A 26,098-nucleotide genomic window follows, 5' to 3' on the forward strand; every position below is an offset into this window, starting at 1 on the left:
TAAGCTGTTTTAAAAAAGGAGTTCGCTATTCATGTATAACAGTCTTCAATGCACTGCCTAATAATCTTAAAGATTTGAAGAACAACGAGAAAAGGTTCAGAAAAGAATTAACCAAATTTCTACATACTCATACCTTCTACACAATTGATGAATTGTTTATGCTTGTGAATTGAATTATTCTACTTAAATGACATGTACAATTTTATATAGCTCAACTAAAATATGTTTTTATATTGACTTAATCTGTTTACTATGTATTGTATTTTTTGTTTAGCATAACTGATGAATTGTATGTACTGTATATGTCAACTGATGAATTGTTTAAGCTTATAAATTGAATTAATCTACTTCATATGAATTGTATAGCTTAACGAAAATAAGTTTGTAAATTGAACTAATTTGATTGTATATGTTTGTATAGTTTGGCTGATGAATTGTATATGTTCTTAAAATGATTACTAGTCTGTGTAGCTCTACTGATGAATTGTATATAGACCTACTGTAAATTGAATGGTAATATGTATAGCTCAACTGATGAATTGTTTATGATTATAAATTGAATTAATCTACTTGATATTAATTGCACAAATTTGTATAGCTTAATGAAAGTATGCTACTTTGTATTGTATATATTTGTATAGTTTTGGCCGATGAATTGTATATGCTTTAAATTGAATAGTAATCTATATAGCTCTACTGATAAATTGTTTGTGTTTGTAACTTGAAGTAGTTTGCATGATATGTATTATCAATTTCTGTATATCACAACTGGTTGAATTGTTTATACCTTAAATTTAATTAAATTGTTTTGTATTATAATATAGCTCAACTTATGAATGATCGTTTGCGTTTGTAAATTTAATAATCTGATTGGCTATGTATTGTATACTTTTAGTAGAGCCATCGATGTAGCTCAGTCGGCAGACTCGCTGGGCTGCTGTTCCGGAGCTGCGTTCGGGCTTGGGTTGGATCCCCCTTTGGACTTTGGTTTCTTCCGAGGTTTTCCACAGCCGTGGGACTGAAGCCGGATGGTCTATGGCGAGTCCTTGGCATCAACACCTTTGATTTGATTACCCCCTTTGATTTGATTACCTGGTTGGGTTTTTCCGAGGTTTCCCCCACCGAAAAGGCAAATGCCGGGTAATATTTTGGCGAATCCTCGGACCTCATTTCATCTCACTACATCTCGCCAAAATGTAAAAAAAAAAAAATGTAAAAAAAAATGTAAAAAAAAATGTAAAAAAAAAAAATTGTACAACATTGTAAAAATTGTAGAAAATTACTAAATTGTAAAACTATAAAAATTTGTAAAAATTGTAATTGTAATATTGTAAAATGTTGACATGTTCCACATCTTAAAGCTTCATTGCTCATGTAAGATCTATGGAATAAAATAAATGAATGAATACTAATACTGTAAAGCAAAGAATTACACGTGTTTTATATTTTGTTAGCTTGAAAGATTTACAGGAGTGAAACATCAGTGTTCTCATATATATGATTCCGAAAATCTCCAAATTTCTACTGAATAATGCTGCTGTATTACAAGTTTTAAGAAACGGGAACCATGCATCTGTTAAAGACTTGGGTATAGGTGTGTACCTTAGACAGGAGCTGCTCTTAGTGCTGTTACGACAATTGTCGATAAAAGTCAGGACAAAAATTCCGCAGTGATGGTTACTGCAAATACCATGTTTGATATAACTGGTGAGGTCATGGTGGCATCTGAGTTCACTGGCATATTCTATATGCATAACAACCCAACGACATTGTTAATTTCAGAACCAAGCTTCCGCAGAAATTACGTGTTAGAGGTTTAGTATTACATGACGGCAATTATTCTCATGTTTAGATTTGTGTCATGTAATCAGTGATGGTTATGTTAAGGTATAATATGAATAAAGAGAAAAACATACTAATTATGTAAATTTTCGAATAATATGCAGTAAAAGACTACAATTTTTAAAGTTTTTATTTTATCCATACTGAAAGGGAGGACGCTTTCACTGTTCAAGAGAAAAAAATATCACATCTCAAAATTAGAACACATTGCAACAAAGAAATAAAGTCACTGCAAACAATTCTATACTGATGGCATTTGTGACGACCAAGTAACAAATTGGAAATAGAAGAGTCATGAGCCTCACTCACCTCAGGTTCCCACTTGCCCATTTGCGCTGGCGTTTCTTCAAATTTTATCTCTGATGTGAGATTATAGCTTTGGCCCTCGCTTTCTACTTTGATTGGAATAGACTGGAGAGTCAATAAATTCACTTCCTGTAGAACAAAGAGAGAAGAAAATTAATACGTAATTTCAATTTTCTCTTTTGAACTCGATTACATGCTGCTCCCTGGTTCTGTAAATAAATGTTTTACCAGTACTTGCAACAAAGGACTGATATTAAAGGCCCTGTTCGGTTAAAAGAATACCAATTTATTTTATTCGTTATTAACGAATTAGACACTAAGAATACCACAACGAAAAAATCCACGTTTTCTGTGGTGTCTGGAACACTGTTCATTTGCCATTGTAATATGGCAGCCCAGACTGATGCAAAAAAAGGAACACTAAGTAGTATTAAACAGCTTTGTTTGCCATAGCCTTAATTTTAATCAGTACTTCTAAGGCAATGGCCGGAATTAAACCCTACCAGTCAGTGATCGAATTGAAAGTAAATTAGTTCCAGTTTGCACAGACTTGCCTTGCGATACAACTGTACTGGGAATTTCTTAAATAAGACATTTCTCCTGCGCCTGAACTAAATAACGTACATTATACAGTACCTGGCTACATTAATAAAATCAATGCTGAATTTTAAACTAAATCCAGTTATTTATGATGTACAGTACAGTGTGTAAGACATGATATTTTCCTTAAAGACATTATTTCTAATCACTGATAATGCCTACAGCATATGTTGACAACAATGTATTTCATTTTGAGGATATTACACGTTAAGGCTGTTGCAGTGTTCGTATTACATTCCATTATAATTTACAAAGTCACAGTGAGATATATTGGATTGGTTTGCAGTAATAAAATATCCTATTGTTTTCAGTTTATTACATTTTGCACACTATGCCTTTTGGAGTATCTTTTCAGTGTTTGTTATGGGCAAAATTAGCATCTTACACCTCGGGAGAGTGGAGTAATGGTTAGCGCGTCTGGCATGCTTGTTGGCGGGTAGGCTACATTTCTTGGAGGAAACTCCTTCCCCATTGCATATATTCAAGTGTTTATTAGGTTAGAGCATACTTCGGACAAGGTTTCCTCTTAGTGAGGACAGACCCTGTATCTCACCATTATTAAATCATTTAACATCACACTCTTTTGGTTCATGTACAGCCTCTGCAAAACCTTTTAATTTTAAGCTTATTAAAGCCGAATCTATCAGTTTTACTGTAGGAAAATTAATAGAACACCTACAGACAGTCAGAACTGCAATATATCTCATGCTGGCAAAGACGTGGAATATTCTACTTTTGATTTTCTTTAGTCCAATAAAGATGCTGAATATAATCTGGAATGTCTTATGGTTTATTGATTTAAATAGGCTATAGCATGTACAAAATAAACAGTAACTATTTTCCACTTACCTCAAACAAAGGATTCTTTCTTTCCAAATCAGTGTTATCACTTGTTTCTATAGCTAATGGGTCAATATCACGTTCCGTCTTGATCACATCCATCACACCTGGAACAGGTGATTGAGAAAGAGGCTCATTTTCAGAATGTGAGATGTTGGGAAAAACTTATTAGCATATTGTTACAAATTACTGTATATACCGTACAAAGGTATGAAACATCTTAAGTAACAGTGGGCAGGCAGTTACATATGTTACATATTTTGTGCTATGTTCACATCATCTCCAGAATTTATATGAGCAGGCCGAAGTACACCACGTAACCATGGAATATTATATATACACTGGGTGTTTCAGACCACTCGTATCAGCCTTTTTTCTCGAAAATTATATGATACTGTTTGTTCATAAAAAATGTTGATAACCGAAACCTATGTAAAGAATTTATTGGTGGTAGTACCAACGAGTACAGAATACAATAGAGTAGACACTAGCATCTTAATACCATTGGACGGAGTGAAGCCGGTTTGATGGACCTGACGCCATCTTGTTGCTACCAAAACATTGCAAAATAGCTATTACGTTATAGAAGATCTTATGATAATAAGAATTCCATATGTCCCTAATTTCTTGTAGGACTCACACTTTCTTGTTTGTTTCGTAATACAGAATCGCTATGCACGTATTTTTAGCAAAAATTACGAAACTTTAATCGATAAATCACATATATACAGGTTATTTAAATTGGCAGCTCTTCAAATTGCAGTATGGTATTTAATAGATAATCTGGAAGGTTAAACAAACAATAATGATAAAAAAGGAAAATAACAGTTTGACCTTATTTTGCTACTAGTCTAATAAAAATGCTACCCTATAATAATTACTTTTATAGGTTGATCCATTTGCTTCGATTTAATAATGAAACTTGCTTCTTAACGCAAATTATCATTCTCTTCCTTTTGCCAGTATTTCGTATAGATGTCCCGATTTTGTTTAGAGAAAAAATGGAATGCTCTTAACCATATAATATTTGATAGGCTCTTCGTTTATAGTATATAATTAGATTATAACGGCGAACAAAAGTGAAGTTTTATTACCAAGTGGGTCAAGTCAGTTCACGACCGAGTTAATGAAGCTACTAAGTCTGTAAAGCGTAAGTCTGATTTCGTGATTGTAAAAATTAATTACAATAATATTAATACACTATTTCTTTTTCTTCATCAAACGAATACGTGCATTCGGTTTAAGAGAAACCTCGGTACACCAGTTTTCTATAGCACTCGACACAAACTTCCAACATGGGTTGTTAGGTTAGCTTCGCTCGTAAATGCTAAGTCTGCAAAGCATGTCTGATTTCGTGATTATAAAAATTAATTACAATAATATCAATACACTAATCCTTTCTCTTAATCAAACAAATACGTGAACAATACGAATCTAACCGACTAACTTAGGCTAAATCATTCATTACCGTATCTAGCCTACCGGTAATAAGTACATTTCACACATGCATATTTACCCGTGAAAAGTTATTCCAGGAATTTTTTTGGAAACCTGTTTGTGCAGCCATACGCAGAACATGTAGGCATATTGAAATTAGTTAATTTATTAATTAAAACAACGATGCAACATCACAATCAACTGCCCATGTGCTAACCGGGAGCGCAATGTTTTGGTAGCATCATAATGGCGACTGTCTACAAAAGCGGCTTCACCTCCAAGCTGTTTATATCTACTCTATGCATTCTGTGCTCGTTGGGTAGTACCATTTCCCGTAACAAACCGGAAGTAGGGGTACCTATGGTCAACTTCGAAAATTAAAATGAGAACATGGGTCATTGAAGGTACCATAACAAACTGCTTTTTAAAAGAAACAACTTTTACTGAAACTTTTATTTTTCTAACTTTTATTGTTTACTCACAAAGCAATAAAAATGGTATCTTCTGAGAAATGCTGAATGTTGTTATTATTATTATTATTATTATTATTATTATTATTATTATTATTATTATTATTATTATTATTATTATTAATGGGGTTTAAAGGGTGCGCTATTTGCGCCCTTATCCACGAGTCAGTACAATAACTCAGTTTAAAACTGGTAGAAGTAAAATCGACACAAATTAAAATCTCGGTGTCAAAAACAAGAAAACACAAACAAACAAGAATATATATATATATATATATATATATATATATATATATATATATATATATATATATATATATATATATATATAAATCACAAGGGAGTCAGTTACTAAAACCGCCACGAGATGTAAAAAGTCTGGTGACTATATAAATATTAATATGTAATGGGATGTAAAGTCCGAGTACAGGGCACATAAAAAGTGGATAGTGTATCCCCTAGATGTAGAGTCTAGGAGCCGATAAAAAATTAAATAACGTTGTCAAGACCTGTACTTGATAAAAACTTTAAAACTGTGTTCACACGATTAAAATCGTTTCCAAGAGCGTCACGCAGCGTCGCACCTATCGCATGTTGACGTCGAGAACGGCCGTATTTCCTACAGTGCAGTAGCACATGTTCCACAGAAACTAGAACATGGCATGCGTCACACACCGGAGGAGGTTCACCATTTAAAAGATGGTCATGTGTAAAACGGCAATGCCCAATCCTCAACCGCGTAACTAAAACTTCTTCACGTCGTGACGCTCTCTTAGACGAACATTTTCCTTCATCATACGTAATTTATTCCCTTGTTGTGCAGACCATTCGTCCTCCCATTGCCGCCAAATTAAATGTTTCAAAGCGCTGAAGACGTCTCGCCACCCCTCACGATAATACACCAGTGTACCATTCAGTGCTGTGTCCTTGGCTGCAGCATCTACCTCCTCATTTCCTGGAATCCCAACATGGCCCGGAATCCACGCTACTCCAACTTCGGAACCGTCGACAGGAGTGAGTGGAAAAGAGCCTGGATTCGTAGAATAAGAGGATCGTCGGAGTAGAAGGACTGTAGAGACTGAATGGCGCTTGAAGAATAGAAGCAGATAAGAAATCTGCTCCGAGGTTCTGCAATGTTTCATGTCCTCACTTATTTCCAGCTCTCTTAATAACACGTTATTCCAAGACTTTTTAAAACTCACATTTCGAGTCCCGTATGTTACTACAAATACAAGTTGCTTTATGTTCACATTCATTTCTTCTATATATTTTCTTCATGCTTGGAAAAACTCCTCTCCTGTTGTATTTCCTTTAAGTGCAATGACATCGAGCAAATATTCTTATACAGAGAGATCCTTCGTAACTCCGCGGGTGAACATTCCCTGTCCTGTCCAATATCTGTTTTTCCACCTAAAACGAGAGATTAGACCACTGTTTATGCATCTTCGCTTTTATTTCTCGTTCGGCTAGTGTTTCAATATCCCTTATTCTTCTTTGTATTGTCCGTGTGGATAATTTCATACTGTTAAAACATCAGATTATTCGGGACGAATAATGTTAGCAACTTTATTCAGACATGTCTTAATGAACTGTCCTTCATTATAGCACTTCAATGATTTTCCGAATTCCAAAACAATAACAAAGCTTGCATGAAGTTCCCTTTGACTCATACCTTTTTCATCATACTTTAGTACCGGAACTGTTATTTGAATTTAGTTTTTTATGTTTTAATTGCTTCACCCCGTCCAGCCTTATGAAAAGAAAATTATCTTTATATTACTACTACAGCATACATTTCCGTTTACAATTACATTGGATATGTTCATGCTTACCTATGATTTCTTGATAACCTTATGACGTGTCGTGATGTCGCTAATTGTTTGATTTATAAATGCTTATTAGAATTTTAGAGCAGAAGAGGCGTCTACATTGTCAGCATTGCACAACAAATACTGTTCCTCCCATTTTTTTTTTAAACACAAGTTTCCGAACAGACGTTGAAGGTTTTGAGAAAGAATCAATTTCAGTCTAATCAGGTAACCCGCCACTGATAGATGTTTGTGATCTGGAGTTGTATGAAACTTGGACGGAAGGGAGGGGGTTAGGCAAAGACAGCTGCCCCTGCGACGTCACTATTACTAGTGTTAACCCTAGATCATATATATATATATATATATATGATCTAGGGTGTTAACGATAACATTTCTGTCGATCCCTGCTCTAGACAGTTTCAGGGAGGCTGTGAGATGATCAACAGCCAGCGTTGCCAACAGTTGTTTATATAATCCCGCTAGATGGCTTTCGAAAACCCGCGATTTTCTAACAAATATCTCTAGATTTCAATGTGAACTTAATTATTCAATATAGAGCATCCACCCGCCAATGTAACGAATTTTGTATACTTTCATCATTTCCAATGTGGCCTTATAAAGCAATTTTGAACACTTTTATCCAGCCACAACATATATATTTCAATTATCCTTACTGCATCATAGCCTATATGTTAACGTTAAAACCCGAAATCCGACGAAACCAGTTTCAACTAGTAAAAACTAGTTTTAAAAATGCAGATAAATAGGAAGCGAATTTTCGTAAGATCTAGAATCATTGACAGGTTAGGTTTGGTTTCTTTAGGTTTTTTTAGGCTTTTATCAAACAAAAACCTATGTGTCTATATTTGCTTAAACTAGTTTTTACTAGTTGAAACTGGTTTTGACGGATTTTGGGTTTTAACGGTAACATACATATGGAATTATCACTACATTAACACATCCATTATTTCACAAAACACACACTGAACGAATTAAATGTAGGTAATTTTCAAAGCCGTCAATAATGCTAATATGAATTTAATTTCAGAAACTTTAAAGATTAAAAACCGCTAGTATTCCCGCTAAGCGGAATAATATAATTTTACCCCGCGAGACGGTTATCCAAAAAAAAAGCTAGATTTAGCGGGAAAACCGCTTAATTGGCAACACTGTCAACAGCGCATGTCACATATCTCATGCATTGTCAGTATGATCCTTACCTGGATTTACTTCTTGCGAATTGTGTTGCCAATTCAGCGGTTTTCCCGCTAGATCTAGCGTTTTTCGGCGTTAGTTTAGCGGGTAAAATGTATTAAATTTGTATTGCTGATACAGAGATTTAGCGGGTATTTATAGCAATCACAGCGGCAAAATTATATAATTTTGCACTGACAATATAGCAATTTAGCGGTTTCTGCATTTCACAGCGGATTTTTAAGAATCAAGTTGACAACATTGTTGCGAACAGGATTGACAGATTGGGCTACTCCGCAGCCCTGTTTGCGATTAATGTTTACTTCAGGCGATTTGCGAATTTTTGGGCTACTAGAAATTTTGGCGAGTGAAATTTGTGCGGATGGAAATATCTTGAATTTTTTTAAACATCTAATCTTTTTCTTTCGTTTTTCTTTGAGTTTGTTTATATTTACCATGACGTGGGTTTTCGATCTCAAAAATCGTTTATTTATACTAATAATTTATACAATAGCTGAAATACACGTGAATCACCACCTATGTTTAGGTTTACCATCTGTCGGGCAAAAGGAGGACATGTCCTCTTTTTCAATCATTTCATCCTATCTGGCAGGCATTTAAAAAAATTGAAATGTCCGGCATTTCGCATTTCAACTAGAATTAATATGAATATTGAATAATTTGCGATAGAATATCTAAACAAATGCTGAAAACCTATTAAAGAATTTAACTGCTTTCAATGGTTGAAGCTGAAGCACATAAAAAACATAAAATAGGCTATCATGACCTATTGCCATGTATTGAATTCTTACATTCTAATAATGTCACTATTTATGATTCTAAGCTATTTTATCATTTTTATTCTGCAATGTACAAAGATATGCCAATCAAGTTCATTTGGACAAAGATTTAAGTTTAGATAAACAACAGTGCAAATTCTTCAATTCCAATAGTTCTGCGAACATTGAAACTTTCACAGAACTCTTAAGAATATGTCAAATCTATTTATTTATTCCAAGTCACAATGGAAGTGTTGAGAGAGTATTTTCCATAATATCTGCTCAATGGACAAAAGAAAGAAAATGCATGCTAATGCAGACATTCAGATGATTATAATGCTGACTGTACTGTGTGCCCTTCATATTTCAGTGTTCCTCATGGAAGCGAAAAATACAGATCAACTCCATTAAAGAGCACACAAGCACTACAAAACATAAAAGTTTAGTTCTATAGTCAGCTTCAAAAATGCTGAAGAACGTTAGTTGTTTTTTGCCACGCATAGCAGTGTAGAACAAGGAAATGTGACAACTGCTGAAGCATCATTTGTACATCATTCAGTTCAGCATGTGAAATATAATTTCAAGGACATGTCCTGTGAACAGTTGCATAGTTATTTGTTGCAAGATAGAAGCTTGCCTCTACAGGCTCTAATGCACAAAGTGGGTTCCAACGATAAGTAGGGTATAGATGTAATACTGATCCAGCAACTATACTAAAAGCCAGGTTATGAACCGACTAAGCAGGAAGTAGTTGGCAGGGCGAGAGGAAAGTGCGGGTTAGAGGGGTAGGCTGCGCAGCGATGACACGTTGAGTATGGCGGGTCGGAAGGGGGAAGGAGAACGGAGCTTTTCATTGGACCTCACGTGAAAATGTCGTCTGCTAACGAAAATCTGGCAACGGAATCACGGAGACAGTGTAGCCAAACTTCCCAGTTCATTTTCAGTACCACGTGCATTACGAGTCGCAATTCGTACCAGCGTCATTAGCTCGTGCTTTCTTAAAAACAGTAATTTTAATTACTAATATTGTTGATAGTGTTATCGAGAACTATAGACAGTAGTTATTTTAAACATATGGGTGACAAACGTTGAACATGCTTTGAATCTCGCGCCACTATGTGGCAATAGAGCTCAGAAAGAGAGCAAAAGAACGTTGCTTCCGGTTTAGTCGGTTCATAACCTGGCTTTTAGTATAGTGAGGAAACTAAGATGAGCCATTGTTTTTACCTTTAATTTTGTTCATATTCGTGGTTAATAAAAGGAAAAGATGATTATAATGCTGACTGTACTGTGTGCCCTTCATATTTCAGTGTTCCTCATGGAAGCGAAAAATACAGATCAACTCCATTAAAGAGCACACAAGCACTACAAAACATAAAAGTTTAGTTCTATAGTCAGCTTCAAAAATGCTGAAGAACGTTAGTTGTTTTTTGCCACGCATAGCAGTGTAGAACAAGGAAATGTGACAACTGCTGAAGCATCATTTGTACATCATTCAGTTCAGCATGTCCATAGTTATTTCTATAGACTGTTCAGCAATTTATTCCCAGAGTTATTTCCGGTTTCGAACATTTCTGAGAAATACTCATGTGGATGCACGAAAATGATAAATGGTAAAATCTTGATAACTTATTTAATTATCTTCCAATATCCCAATTTCACTTGGATAAACCCGGAAACCCTAGGTGTAAGGATAATAATACAATTTACATTACCGGTACTGGTATTGTATCCAGTAAAAGATAAAAAATGAAAATTGTTTATTTTTACGAAACATACATAACAAAGTAACCAAGACGACAGCATAATCGTGCGCATCTCAATGTTTTGTGCGACTTCTCCAAGTCGTGTGTTTCTGTCTTGCTATCGGATAAACATGTAATGATCATTCATCTGGAGAAATCTCAACAATAATGTAGGCTGGCTTGAATCGTTCAGTGGATATATTAAATATAGTGACACTGTTTTGTTACGCTGCAGGGTTTTCATTGCTGCGTTGCCTGCACAGCTAGTGAGTTTCCTGCCTGCTTCCATTAACGAACACCGCGCCATACAGTGACAGTTGCGAGTTAGTTTATCATCTGCACTCGTTCGTGAAGGTTGAATTAGTCATGTTGTGTTGCGTGTGTGTGTGTGTTTTCGGCGTTGCTGCAATGCGATTTTCATTACGTGAACGTGAGTATATGCTTACTACGTACATAAAATACAGAAAATCTTGTGCGAGAACACGACAGAACTTCCGTAACAAATTTCCAAATAGATCCGTGCCTAATGGCACTACAATAAGAAGATTAGCCAAAAAATTCAAACAGACAGATTCAGTAAATGATCGTAAAATACAAAGGACGAGGCTGTTCTTAGAGAATAAAAATTAGACGAGATAAGACAAACTAGAGCACACGCCGCAAAAATCTCTTAAGCAATTGGCGCAGGGAACAGAAGTAAGTTACGAGTCCGCATGTCAAGCAACAGAATTACTTTAATTAAAGTCATATAGAATTCCGGTATTTCAAAAGTTAAATGAACAAGATTCCAGTAAGAGGTTGCGTTTTTGTAATTGGATTTCAGAGAAAGTAAATTCTGAGGAAATTGATCCGACATTAATTTATTTTTCTGATAGGCCTATTTTCATTTAAATGGAGACATATCCTCACAAAATCATCCATATTATAGTCAGGAGAAATCCAAGCTTGTACTCAAAACACCTTTGTACAGTGAAAAAATTGATGTGTGGTGTGGTATGAATGGACAAGGAATTATTGGCACAATGACCAGCGAGCATTATGTGAATGACATTCTTGACCTTTTTTAGATGAACTGACTTATGGAGAACATTCCTTAGTATATTTCCAACAAGACTCCGCCACTGCTCTTACTGCTAAAGAATCCATGAGAGAATTGCATCGAATTTTCAGAAGGAGAATTATCAGTAAAAATTTGTGGGCCCCAGGAAGTCCAGATTTAACACCATACGATTTCTATCTATGGGGGGGGGGGGGCACTTAAAAATAAAGTTGATGCGAAAAAGCCCCATACAATAAATGAGCTTAAAGATTATCATTATAAGAGCTGAAATCGAGTCAATCAGTGAATCAGAACTTCTTAAAGTAATTAACGATTTCATAAGAAGGTGTCAAAAGTGTGTAGCAGTTGGTGTGGGACATTTTGAACACCTACTTTGAGCTGGTTAAGTACAAATTCCTATACTAAATGTTTCAGTGCCGCCAGACTGGGTGGCCACAGATAAGCTTCTAGTGGTGGGCGATAGAAAATGAAAACCGCGTGGCTAAACAAAACAGTGTCACTGTATATTAACACTGTTATTTCCAACCTGAATATCGAAAGTCATATCACTGATACGAGATATAAATTTGTGTGTATCTGTATGTGGTGGTTCAAGGGGACGTCGTACAGGTTCACTTGTACTAAGGAACACTTGAGATCATGTAAAGACCTTTGTTTATTTAATATTCTGCTCTCTCCGTGGATCTGTTTTCACGCATGAACTCTGAATTTTTTAACAATTAATATTTTATTGGTCCGCATGTAGATTCGAAAACATAAATTTTCCAAGAACATCAAGAGACCAATTCAGCCGTAGAGCGGATTTTAGACATCTCTTGAGTCTGTTCCGTAGATCAAGAATAACTGTACTTAAATAACATGTCTGTCCTGTTATCAATTCCATGGCACATCAAAACAGCTTTCAAAGATCGATAAAATCTCTCAAGTATGCCATTTGTCTGAGCATGATATGCAGCTGAACTTGTATAATGGCTATCAATGAGGAACGTGACAGCATTAAAAATATGCGATTTAAATTGAGGACTTCTATTCGTAGTCACAGTGGATAAAATGGAGGGGCAAAAGGATCAGCAGTTATTTCAGTAAGTGGAATGGTCACTGGGCAATTATGGTTAGGAAATAACGGAAGTCACTGGAAGACTATAAAGGTGCTAATACTCCAGGTTAACGTGGTGGAAAAGTCCTGATTTAGGAATATGAATTCTTGATGCTTTATATGACGATTAACTTTTCTGAGTTCGCAACGAAAATATGTACGTGCCCAAGTGTTGATGAAGATAACTGTGATGTTTAATTAGGCGCATCAGCAAATATGGCTATTGGCGCCCTTATCTAAAATCTTTTAAAAAACACAAACAATATCATACGAAGAATGCGAACACGAACTAAAATCCGTTAGCACAATAGAATGTGTACAACTCGGATTTAGATCAATGTATTTATAAAAAGATTCATTTGCATAACATTTCACAGCACAGTGGCGTGAACATTATATTTCAGACAATTTTATTTTAAGAAACATACTTAAATGATAGGGTATCTCTGACACGGCTTTCAATCTTCTTAAATATGTAGAAATATGCGACATGCAACACACAAAGTCGCTTCCCGTACATGTGGGGCCGTTAAAGATAGCTGGATGGCACTAATTGTGAGAAAAACTTTTATACTCCATATTTGAAAGTTTTGCCAAATTGTCCACAATAAAATTGTATAGTAATAAGTATTTCCTTCAAGTTCGCGATATTTCAATTATAAAGATACCGAGAAGAGTTTTTCATGCTATTTGGACTGTCAGGGTCTTCTTGCCAAATCGTTACATAAATGGGCTTTGAGGCCTCGTTTTTGTGAAAAGCATTTTTGACATATATCACAAACGTAAGGCTTTTCCGCGCTGTGAATGCGTAGATGAGCAGTAAGAAGTCTGGATACGCTGAAGCACTTCTTACAGATGTCGCATTTGAATGGCTTCTCGCCCGTGTGGGTACGAATATGATCTTTCAGAGTTCCCGACACAGAGAAACATCTCCCACAATAGTCGCAGTTGAATGGCTTCTCGCCAGTGTGCGTGCGCACATGGTCTGTAAGGGTTCCCGATTGCGAGAAACATCTACCACAAATGTCACATTTGAATGGCTTCTCACCTGTGTGCGAACGCACATGTGTTCTGAGATTTCCAGATTGTGAGAAAAATTTTCCACAGACATCACATTTGAATGGTTTCTCACCTGTGTGTGTACGTACATGTTCTTTGAGAATAATCGATCGTGAAAAACATTTCCCACAGATGTCACATTTGAATTTGCGGTCTCTAACACGTTTCCGCTGATGAATTTCGGGACTACAAGCCATCGGTACGATTTCTCCAGAAATATCAGCCTTCAATGAACTACTGTCTGTGCGACTGCGGATGTAAGACGGCAAACTGTTCTCTACTTCAAGCTGCTGGCTGCAATTCCGCAGATCAGAAGCACTTTCACAGAAAGAATTCACACACATTTCATTACTTGGCAACTTCAGCTGTAGTGTTTCGTTTCCGTCCGTATTCCAAGAACTGCAATGAAAGCTGCCATTGGTGGAATGGAAATCACTTTTAAGTTACTAGCACACAAAATAGGTGACAAGGTATACAACTTAAAGTATGTGAGATTTTGTATGGAAATGTTATGGTTTATTTAACGACGCTCGCAACTGCAGAGGTTATATCAGCGTCGCCGGATATGCCGGAATTTTGTCCTGCAGGAGTTCGTTTACATGCAAGTAAATCTACTGACATGAGCCTGTCTCATTTAAGCACACTCAAATGCCATCAACCTGGCCCGGGATCGAACCCGCAACCTTGGCCTTAGAAGTCCAGCGCTATACCAACTCGCCAACCAGGTCGACTTTTGAATGGATGAGGTGAGAAATATTGTCCTAACATCTGCTGACAATGCATTTAGGGTAATGTATTAAGTTAGAGTAGATTTGGGCTACAATTATAGGTCCAATTTAAACCAACAGATGTTCTAAAGTTAAAATTGGGAAGGGAGTTCTGTTACAGGAGTCATGGAAGTCTAGTGAGTACTTTTGACTGCAAAAATAAAAGAGCAAGTGATGAGAGACCATATGACGTGTCACATTAGTTCAAATAGCTCTTAAATCTGAATGTGCCTAGAGCAGCGATTCTCAACCTTATTCAACTAATGGCGTAAATTCAAACCTCGCGGCTCACTCATATCGTCGGCCTAAAAGTTAAACACACTAAGAGAGTTTGTCAGTCAGTCAGATTTAGTGTGTTTCATCTGTAGACCGACGATATATGAGTAATCTATACCACAGGTTTCTAACCAGAGGAGAAGTTTGAGGGTTTCAGAAGGAAATGAAAACTATAAAATATAAATGAGTACGATAAATTGATATAACACACTTTTCTGTATTATTATTTGAAGTTCACTATAGAAATGTAAAATTCAATGACGGAAATTATTAAAATGTAATATTAGTCTAATAATTATGGTATTATGCATGTTTTCTTAATTAGTTATTTAGAAATTTTGAAAAAATACAATATTCTTACTTGTTTTGTCGAGGTATTTAATGTACGGTTTTTCACAGCCATTCCGTCAGTTTCAAGGCTTTTCACCAGCGTCAAGGAGCATTTCTTTTAAGGCTTTCACATTCCGAGAAGCACTGCCGTATCGCATTGCAAAGTAATGTCATATGTGATCATTTAAATGATTCATTAAAAAAAGGACGAAGCGAAAACTAGCATAATACACTCACCTTTCAGTAAATACTTCACCCTCCTTTTCAGCAACAACTTCTTGTTTCACTCTGTCCAAGTCACACGAATTTTCCTGAAAGAGTAAATAAAAATTGAAATGCTGCACCGTCAGCACGGAGAAGATCAGGTTTTGTTCCATTTCCATTATAGTGAAGGAAGTTTATAATATTATATATATATATATATATATATATATATATATATTGTATATAATATTGAAGGCATAAATTGTTAAAATTAAAAAAATGTAAGCCAAACAAGTGTTCATATTTTTGCTACCAACAACTAATTATTAGTATGCTGATAATTTAAGTGGCTCACATATGCCAAAGTGAAACACTGCAAAGTGATTACTATTCATATGATAATAAATACCACCAGATAATGTCGGTTGAAAAATTATTACATTTTAAAGACACGTATTACTTCAGCTAAAAATGGGGGAAAATTGATATCTGATAGCCTACCATTTTTAAATGAAGAGAAAATCACTAATAGATTAACTTGTAAATATAAAATTCAATATGTATCCTTTAACAGCACACATTCGCGCACACAACTGAGGGTCTTGTTCCTTGCCCATTACATATGAGGTGTGGCTATAAAGTATCTGCACTGATTTAAATGCGAGCGTTGCTTACATCTGCCAACACAGGGGATTTTGAGGCATTGGCCTGTGATCCCTCCTCTGCATGCTGCGTAAGTTGTATCACGCGCGACTCGTTAGTTAGAGTGTAGCAGTGGAAAGAAGAAGAGCGCATATCTAACCCACGTAGAAATCATGTTAAGTGCTGTAAATGAATGAGTGAACATCAAATTTCTTACGAAGCTACGAAAATCTGCTACAGAAACATACAATTCGTTGAGGGAAGTATACGGGGAACACTGCCTATCTCGTACTCGAGTTTTCGAATGAGTCAAAAGATTTGATGAGGGAAGGGAATATGTAAAAGATGACCCGTGCTCTGGCTGTCCTTGCACATCGAAGACTGCATCTAACATTGAAAAAGTCGCTGCAATTGTCCGAAAAGATCGTCACCTGAGCATTGGCCAATTGGTGAACTGTCAAATTCTGATAAAGGAAATGTCAGGCAAATTTTACACGAAAATCTTCACATGAAAAAAGTCTGTGCAAAAGTTATCCCAAAACTTCTCACTTAGGAGCAAAAGGATTCCAGAATGAATATTTGTGTCGATATCCTTGACAACATTGAAAATGACCCCAGACTCTTGGAACACGTCATTACTTGTGACGAAACTTGGTTGTTTCAATATGATTCAGAAACGAAATGCCAATCTATGCATTGGCAAAGTCCCGCTTCTCTGAGACAAAAGAGGGCACGGATGAGCAAGTCCAAGTTCAAAGCGATGATGATCATGTTTTTCGATATCAGAAGAGTCATTCACATTGACTGGGGTACCTGAAGGATAGACCGTTAAACCAGGTGTACTACAAAGAGGTTCTGAAAACCTACGTGAGCAAGTAAGAAGAAGAAGACATGAATTGTGGGGAAACAACCCCTGGATTCTCCATCAAGACAATGCGCCCACCCACAATGCATTGTGTGTCAAGAGGTTTTTGCAAAGAACAAGGACCCTGTGTAAGATCATCTCCTGTAGTCACCAGACCTAGCCCCGTGTGACTTCTTTCTCTTCCCCAAGGTCAAGTCTGCATTAGAAGGGGCCCGGTTCGAGTCCGTAAATGCAGAGAAGGCAAAAGTGATGCAGCTCTTGCACAGCATATGACAAGAGGACCTGCAGCACTGCTTTCAAGAGGGGAAGATCCGCATGGAACAGTGCAGGGATCGAGGAGAGGAGTACATTGAAGGAGACAACATTTTCGTGGAGTAAATTTTTTCGGTACCGATAAGCAATTTTTATAGCATCAGTCTGGATATATTATAGTCACATCTTGTATAACTAAAAGTACCGGAATGAATCGTATCATAAGTTACAAATTAAAATGATATCGCAGTTAAATTATTATTAACATAGTATATTGTAAAACAAAATAACAACAGAATAATGATACAATGGAAATGTTAAATTACCTAGGCTACTCTAGTATTACAATAAACATCACATTGTGTCTACGCAAACTATATTAAAATTATAAAAACAGAGGATTAGCAGATTAGGTGTAATCAAGAAATATTATAATATTCGAACATACAACAAATACTTATTTTATTAATTGGATACTTTAGAATGTTCTGCAACTTCAAACTAATTTGTAAAATCAAATAGAAATGGCGTCACCAGCTATCACACCTTACCCTCCTAAGTTCCATCTACATATAAAATTGTAAACAGTAGGATCCCTTATTGAAGACTATAGCAAATGTTGTTTTAATTGAGTCTCTGTCACAAAGAAACAGTTAATTCATATAATTCTGAAAATATAAGCGCCTCACTTCAAAGCTAGAAAACAATGTCGTTGGTTGTACAGTAACGGCTAAATGCCGACAAAGTTAAGTCTTGAGACAATAACAAGTTTCAATCTAAATGAAAACTTGTTTTTAATTTTATTGTAACACTATTGTCATATATTCCAAACTAGGATTAAGTAATGGAAGATTATTTCAGAATAAGCGAATGAAATCTGAGTTCATAACTAGGGCATATTAGAATAAAGAAATAACTCATCACTATTACAATGAAAATTATATAGGGAAAACATGCAAGAGAGCTTACACAGATTGTATCTGATGAACAAAATACAAGTTAAAAAGTCAGAGATTGTGTTACCTCCACTCACCTCAATTTCATACTTCACCATGGGCAAATTATTTGGAGTTTGCTCAAATTTTATCCCTGTGACGTCACAGCTGTGGTTCTTGCATTCCATTTTTATCAGAGTTGAGTGTAGATCAAATGATTTCAATTCCTGGAGGACAGAAATACGTCACAAATGAGTAATTTTTATTTCCTCTTTTCTCAAATATAGTGTCAAAGATACAACAATGCTCGGTCACTAGTTACACCAACAGCTAGAAATTGCAAAAAAAAAAAAAAAAAAAAAAATCAAGATAGAATGAACAGTAGAGCGTAACAAGCTGCACAGAAAATATGACAAATACAGCCTGTAGTATTAATCAAAACAATCCAATTTAACATGGATCACAGGAGATGTTTAATGTGATTGCCATTCATTGCAACACATTCCTACGTCTTACGATACATCTAGACCAGATATGGGGACTATCAGCAAAGTAGGGAGGGAACGTTTCTACTCACCCCACATTCATTTGATTGGCAGGCGAGGGGTAACGCAGTTGTTTTGCTAAGTCAAGTGCAGTGGTGGATTCGACACATCTTGCGCATCAGTAATTACTCCGCTCTTATTTCTTGTTTCAAAATCTTTACAGTCCTTTGTTTATATGAAGTACAATAATTATTACAGCCACCTACTGTCATTAGACAGCCATTCCTTTATCATGTGCACGAAAAATTCTTCAACTGCCTTGTCATTCACCGACATAATAAATTGTTTCTTTTTTAAAAACAATAAAGAAAAAAGCAAAGCTCTATTATCATTTAACTGTACAATATATTAAACAATATAATAATCAACATAATAAATTTCTTCCCTTTAAAACCAATAAAGTATCTAAGCTCCATTGTCATTTAACTTGAAAACATATTAAACACAATATCATAATCAACATAGGCCTAATCAATTATTTATTTTTAAAATCATTAAGGAAAGTAACTAAGTTCCATTGTCATTTAATTTGAAAACATATTAAACAAATATGAGATATGAATGAAACGAAATAGGCTACTACTGTAGACTTATACTGCTAGTTTTTATTTATTTATTTATTTTGTTATTGATGGCCCTCGGAGTTTCTTGTTATTAACTAAAAAGTATATATTTGGCTCTAAAGTACAACTCAACCGTAATACTGAAATTAGTGCATGTCTGTGATCCTAGACCTGGAGATACTTTTGGTCATATTCATTTTGAAAAGAAAAACTGCTCACAAAAGTAAGTTGAGCCAAACATAAATACAATATGCATTGCAAATGTGCGCAGATTATGGAATTGCTCCTGTGGTAGGTATTTAAAAAGATCTAATACATTTTTTCTAAACACTTTAGTGGCATGCTCTTTTGCATCTCTATAGTGGCTCTGCTGCTTGGGTAACATCAAATACAAATGGATTATTGAACAGACACATCTCCTTGTCCATTGCGGCTACTTCTGAAGATCTTTCATGAAAGAGAACACATCAAGTAGGCCTAATATGCACTCAAAGTTTTAAATAAATAAGTTCCGTTCCAGATAGGTACTTAATAAAATAATAGGTAACTAAATCCTGAAAATACCATAAACATATCTTCATTTGTATCTTTTCACAAATATTACAAAAATAGCTTTTAAAATTGTAAATAAATACTTGTAAGATCACCGAAGTCCGCTTTATGCTTCTGATCAAAGTGGCATTTAATATTAAAGCGTTTCACATGCGCAATTTTAAACCCACATATTAAGCAGCAGACATTTTCTTTTTTTGTAAGTAATAAAAAATTCTTTCTGCCACTCTTTCTGAAACTTATGTCCCAACATCGAAGACATACCCGCCACTGAATGAAGCGTATCTACGAGCATCAGGCGGAGGAGATGGTCGGTGGAGTGAGGTAAGGAGGCTTTGAGTGCAGTGGCCCTTCAGAGCCATTTTTCCCCATGGTTGATCTAGAGTGTTCACTATCTGTGCATATATGCATGCAATTTGGGGAGGATATTGAAAGTTGCAAATTCAAAAAGCAGGTTCAAGTAAAATGCATACAGGTTTTGTGTCTTAATAGTGCACCGTGTTGAACGTCATCTTCAGTATATGTGTATGTATGTATGTATGTATACAGTATATATATATATATATATATATATATATATATATATATATATATATATATATATAGCTGTGCGTGCGTGGGTGTGTGTGTGTGTGTGTGCATAAAAGAATATACCGATTTTAAAGGTGTTTAACGATACTTTAACTATGACAAGAACAAAACTCATGTTAAATGAAAGAGTAAAATCTCCAGTTTACATTATAAGTTCATAAGTGTTCAATGTGAGCCCTGTTTGTCACGCGACACACATCTAACCTGTAGGCTACCCTCTGCAGTGGCTGAATGGTCAGACCTTCAGACTATCACGCAGGCGGCCCGGGTTCGATTCCCGATGAGTTCTGGAATTTTTTCATTGAAAAATTCCATAGTGACACTTGTGGAGGACAATGTCGCAGTTGGAGTTTTTCCCGGGGTTCTCCCGTTTTTTCCCAAATCAGGCATCTACATCATTCCGTCGCCATTTCTCCATTTCATCATTATTCCATAGCATTCCCCGAATGCTGGCTGGCGACGCATGGCGGGTGATGACCTAGGGACGAGTGGGTTGTCTACTCAAATCCTGGGCACACAGAGAACCTTAGTGTGGTCAACTGTTGTGGGTTTGGGAATGCGTCACCAGAGGGTCAGCGCAATAGATCTTAACAGACCGCAGTGCTGGGCCATAGTGCCCCCCCCCTTCTGTTAAATGAAAAAATTAAAAAGAAAACTTGTAGGCTAATTCCTCCGATACTTTAATCAGCATGTCTGGAGTGATGGCAGCAACAGCTTCTCGAATCCTGTCTCTCAACTCAGGCAGGTTAGCAGGTAATGGAGGCACGTAGACTTCGTCCTTTACAAAAATCCCAAAGGAAAAAATCGCATGGGATGAGATCCGGTGATCTTGGAGGCCACTGGAGATAAGCCCTATCATCGGGTGCATGGCGACCAATCCAATGGTCAGTGACAACATCATTCAACTAATCTCGTACAAGGTGATGCCAATGTCGAGGTGTACCATCTTGTTGCCAAATGAAGTTATTTGGTTCATTCTGCAGTTGAGGAAAGAGCCATTCTTTGTAGCATATCCAGGTACGTAATTCCAGTCATGGTAGCTTCAATGAAAAAAATAATGGTCCATAAACCTTTCGCAGAGAAAGAGCACAAACACATTAAGTTTTGGGGAGCCTCGTTCAGATTGTACAATTTCTTGGAGATTTTCAAATTCCCAAATTCTGACATTGTGCGTGTTAACCTTCCCACCAAGATGAAATGTTGATTCATCACTGAACACAGCACAATCAAGAAAGTCATCATTTTCCTGCTGCAACATTTCAAGCGCAAAGTCGTAGCTCACAGCATAGTCAGTAGGCTTTAAAGCCTGTAACAATTGTAAACGGTAGGAACGCATATGTAAACATCTTCTTAAGACCTTCCATACTGTCATCACTGGCATTGCAAGTTCACGAACAACCTTCCTAACTGACTTTTTAGGACTTCGTAAGAAAGAGTCCCAAATGCGCTGAAACATTTTCCTCACACACTCTTGATCATTCCACATTTTTATCTTTACACAGGCAACAGGTCGTTTCCAACTGGTTATGCTATCGACTGATATTGTTGGCATATGGGGGATCACGATTAAACTGTCTACAAAACGCACGTTGAACTGTTATAACCAATTTACAACTCTCAAAGTTGAAAACACAAAATGCTTTCTGTTGAGGAGTCGCCATCTTTGTTATTATCGCTGCCAAGGAACAAAACAAAGGAAAGCTATCAGCACATGCATACAATTAAAACTGTCTTCCTTCCTTTTTCATTTGAGCTTACAAAGAACTTTCTACGCCTCATATGAGTGATAATATGACTATAAACTGCTATATTACTTTAAGTACATGGTGTGTATACATACATACATACATATATATATATATATATATATATATATATATATAATTAATAAATATTAAATTAAATATTAAATATAAATCCAAAACTTAGGCCTACTTGTTTCCCAAAACTGTGGTTCAACATTCCATAGGCACTCGTATTTGCGATAATCTTCGATGAAGCTAATCGTACTTGCCACCATTTTCGGCTTAAAAGTTAAACATCATCAAACAAAACAATTCTCAGTTTACTCATGGCCACTAGAACAATCAGCTGCTCGCTACATGCTACTGTAGAACGAAAAAACGTGCAAGGTACCCACCGGCAATGGAAAGCTTTCAATTGCCACATGCATTATCATTTTTAGTGGAAAAGGGCAAGAACAATTAAATGTGTTTTGGACACACTGGTTGAATGCCTAAAATTGAGAGAAAAGTTGAACCATGTAGATGCACCTTTATGGACTCACATCTTGTTACCATTTTGTTTACTGCATTTTTGATATGATGCTGTGTACCGGTAACCAATAAGAAACAGCAAAGAGCTCACATTAGAAGATATGCTAGTCTTGCAATAGCAATTCCAAAGCCCTTGTTTCGTACATATTGTAATTTTAGAATGCATACTTTTCTTGTTTTGAAGAATAGTAGGCCTACCATCTCTCAGAATATTAAATGCCTATTTTAATAATACAGATCACACTGAACATCTCCTATGATGCTGATGAACAAGTAGGCCTACTCGTATCTTGGAAGCCATTAATTTTAGGATCCATACTTATTAAGACTTTTTTTCTTGTTTTGTTGAATACTAGGCCTACCACTTCTCAATATATTCAATGCCTTTTTCTAACACCCTGCTTGGCGGTGATTCATAATTATTATTTTCATTATTAGAGAAAGAAAACTATACCCACAGCATGCAGAAAAATTCGAGATAAAAATAGTAACGTGGTAATAGATATTATCTCTAACACTTCAACAACAGAAGATGATCATTAATGAAGGTAGTCCTCAGCTCTCTAACCTCTAACATTTAATGATTTAAATATGAAATATTAAATTTGCACTTATGTTATCTATTAGGAATTCATCACAGATAATAATTTAAAAACTTGTAACTATTTTAATATTAATTTAAAGGCGACCAACTGTGATGTTAAGCACCATCAAGAAAATTAGTACTAGTGAGGCAAGTTCCAGGATTCATCATGTAATTAGCTCGTGTTGGATTTACAGCTGGGAAAATCCCAGGGAACAGTCTAATCGGGTATTCATACCATACAAGTACACTCGCTACCATCACAACTACTTCAGTTCTCATAAAATTATAGAAGATAAAAGTTTTGGAACATCATATCCCCAGAAGTAATAAGAAATTAGGCCCTAATATCAGACAATGTCATTGAAGCAAACATATTAGGTTTCACTCGTGTATAAGAAATGTAAGCAATGTGTCCAGTTTTAGCTAAACCCAGATAACAACCTCAACAAGAGAGATCCTTGTTTGCTACAAAGGTGAAAAAAATATTTCATCCCCTTCACCATATTCATCGATAATTGTCCATACTGACATTTAATTAAATTAAATCAGTTTCAAATTTACATATTGTGTTGGTTTATAATTTAAATTGAAAATATATTTCCATCATTTTAAAAGAAGCTGGTTTCAATGTCTGTAATAAACCAAACTTAAAATCAAGGGCCATGATAAACTATTACACGAAAAATACATGTCAGAGGGCAACAAATGAGACGAACAAATTAGCTTTGATTTTCTTTACTCTGATTAAGTCTGTTGAGTTTAATGGGAAGATGTACAGTTTCCTGACTGATGGCATATTGTTATAATTGTTGCATAAGAGTAATGCATAATAATGACCTTTAATTTACCTCTGATAAAGGGTTCTCGTCTTCTACATCTGTGTTATCACTTGCTTGTATAGCCAATGGATCGACTTCACGTTCCATCTTGATCACATCCATCACAACTGAAAGAGATGACTAAGTAAATTGGTACTCAATTGCAGAATTTTATCCGATAGAAATGCCTTACTAGCTTCTTCTTACAAATAATTCTCTGCAATACAAAAGTAAAGTATCAACATCTTTAATATTATTGGGTAGGTCATTATGAACATACAGAGTATTAGTTGGGGTACCTGAAGGAAAAAGTCTTTGGGGAGGCCGAGACATAGATGGGAGTATAATATTAAAATTGTTCTGAGGGACGTGGGATATAATGCATTGCTCTTGCTCAAGATAGGGACCAATAACGGACTTATGTAAGGGCGGCAATGAATCTCCAGATTTTTTAAAAAGCCATTCGTAAGTGTGATTATTCTTACTGCAGTGTTTATATACAATGAGACCATTTAATGTATGAGAGACCCAGCAGCTGCCAGAGGCTTTGGGTTATAAGGGGGACTCGAAACGTTGATAATGATGATGATGATAATAATAATAATAATAATAATAATAATAATAATAATAATAATAATAATAATAATAATAATAATTATTATTTATTCATTTATTTATTCATATTCATGTGCTGGACAACAGCCATTGGCCAATAAACGTCCAGCACAGTCATACAATTAATACAATAAAATCAGCGGTTCTTAACCTTTTTCGACTCATGAACCCCTTCCACAACGATCTGAGCTGGGTGAACCACTGACTTTTAACTATACATACAGTAGACATACATAAAATTTAATTCCAAGCAAAAGGTTTAATAACCTTAAATGAAATTAACCCTTAACGGTTAAAACATATAGTTACTCTATTTACGGCTTAAAAGTTACACAACGTGTAGGCCTAGTTGCAATAATAAATACAAGTTTTCATTGTAATTACTCACCTCTTCCTTGGAATTCAGTGAGAAGATTGCGCCTGCTTTTCATGGCACAGAGCTTTGAAGCTAGGAACCACAGAAGTTAAATAAAGTCTCAAATCAATTTCAGCACAAAGTCTGTTTCTGTATTTATTTTTTAAATAGGCGTATGAAGAAAACGACTTTTCGCACAAATATGTGGATCAAATGGGTAATAAAGCCATTATGGCTTTATTCGCTAACACTGGGAACTCCTTTAAACTCAACCAAAAACCAATTAATGACAAAGATTTATAACTTTTCTGTAACTGAAAATCAGTGGAAATTTCAAGAAGCTGCTCTTTTTCATCTACGCTTAATGTGGATTCTAAATTTGTTGACTCTTCGAAGGGATTGCAAATCCAATTGTTATTATTGGACATAGCAGGGAAATAATCTCTGAAGGTTTTTCCCAAGTCCCTTCGAATGTTCTTTAACCATGTTCTTGACATTTTCGTCCAAAGAAAGATGATTTTCCACCAGGAAGTCGTGAAGGGTATCAAAGCACTCGGTTTGATTGCTATTGAAACACGTTTCCCAAAAATTAAGTGTTTTAATGAATGATTCGGTGCGGTCTTGCACAATATATACATTTATATTTGACACCTGGAAAGATAAGCTTAAACTGTTAATTTTTTAGAA

General features: G+C 35.7%; 2 protein-coding genes across 7 annotated transcripts in view; both read right to left on the minus strand.

Annotated features, from left to right (window-relative positions):
- LOC138710269 (zinc finger protein 235-like) overlaps positions 1-7,723 on the minus strand; it is a 95,785-nt gene extending 88,062 nt beyond the window's left edge. For 2 of the 6 annotated variants that reach the window (XM_069841005.1, XM_069841004.1), the window contains exons 1-3: positions 7,328-7,603; positions 3,598-3,695; positions 2,152-2,277 (exon numbers count right to left, since the gene is read on the minus strand). In XM_069841005.1, coding sequence (XP_069697106.1) covers positions 2,152-2,277; positions 3,598-3,690 — 219 coding nt within the window. In that variant the 5' untranslated portion in view covers positions 3,691-3,695; positions 7,328-7,603. Of the gene's footprint in view, positions 1-2,151; positions 2,278-3,597; positions 3,696-3,787; positions 4,411-6,170; positions 6,655-7,327 lie in introns of those variants that run through there. The other 4 variants (XM_069841003.1, XM_069841001.1, XM_069841002.1 and 1 more) reach the window with 4 other exon arrangements.
- Positions 7,724-9,852: 2,129 nt separating this feature from the next.
- Positions 9,853-26,098, minus strand: part of LOC138709950 (zinc finger protein 271-like) — a 69,664-nt gene continuing 53,418 nt past the window's right edge. The window contains exons 7-11 of the mRNA XM_069840635.1: positions 25,445-25,504; positions 24,472-24,569; positions 18,609-18,737; positions 15,850-15,923; positions 9,853-14,638 (exon numbers count right to left, since the gene is read on the minus strand). Of these exons, the coding sequence (XP_069696736.1) occupies positions 13,879-14,638; positions 15,850-15,923; positions 18,609-18,737; positions 24,472-24,569; positions 25,445-25,504 (1,121 nt within the window). The 3' untranslated portion in view covers positions 9,853-13,878. The remainder of the gene's footprint in view (positions 14,639-15,849; positions 15,924-18,608; positions 18,738-24,471; positions 24,570-25,444; positions 25,505-26,098) is intronic.

This window comes from Periplaneta americana, chromosome 12, assembly GCF_040183065.1.
Source record: "Periplaneta americana isolate PAMFEO1 chromosome 12, P.americana_PAMFEO1_priV1, whole genome shotgun sequence".
NCBI classification, from domain to species: Eukaryota; Metazoa; Arthropoda; class Insecta; order Blattodea; family Blattidae; genus Periplaneta; species Periplaneta americana.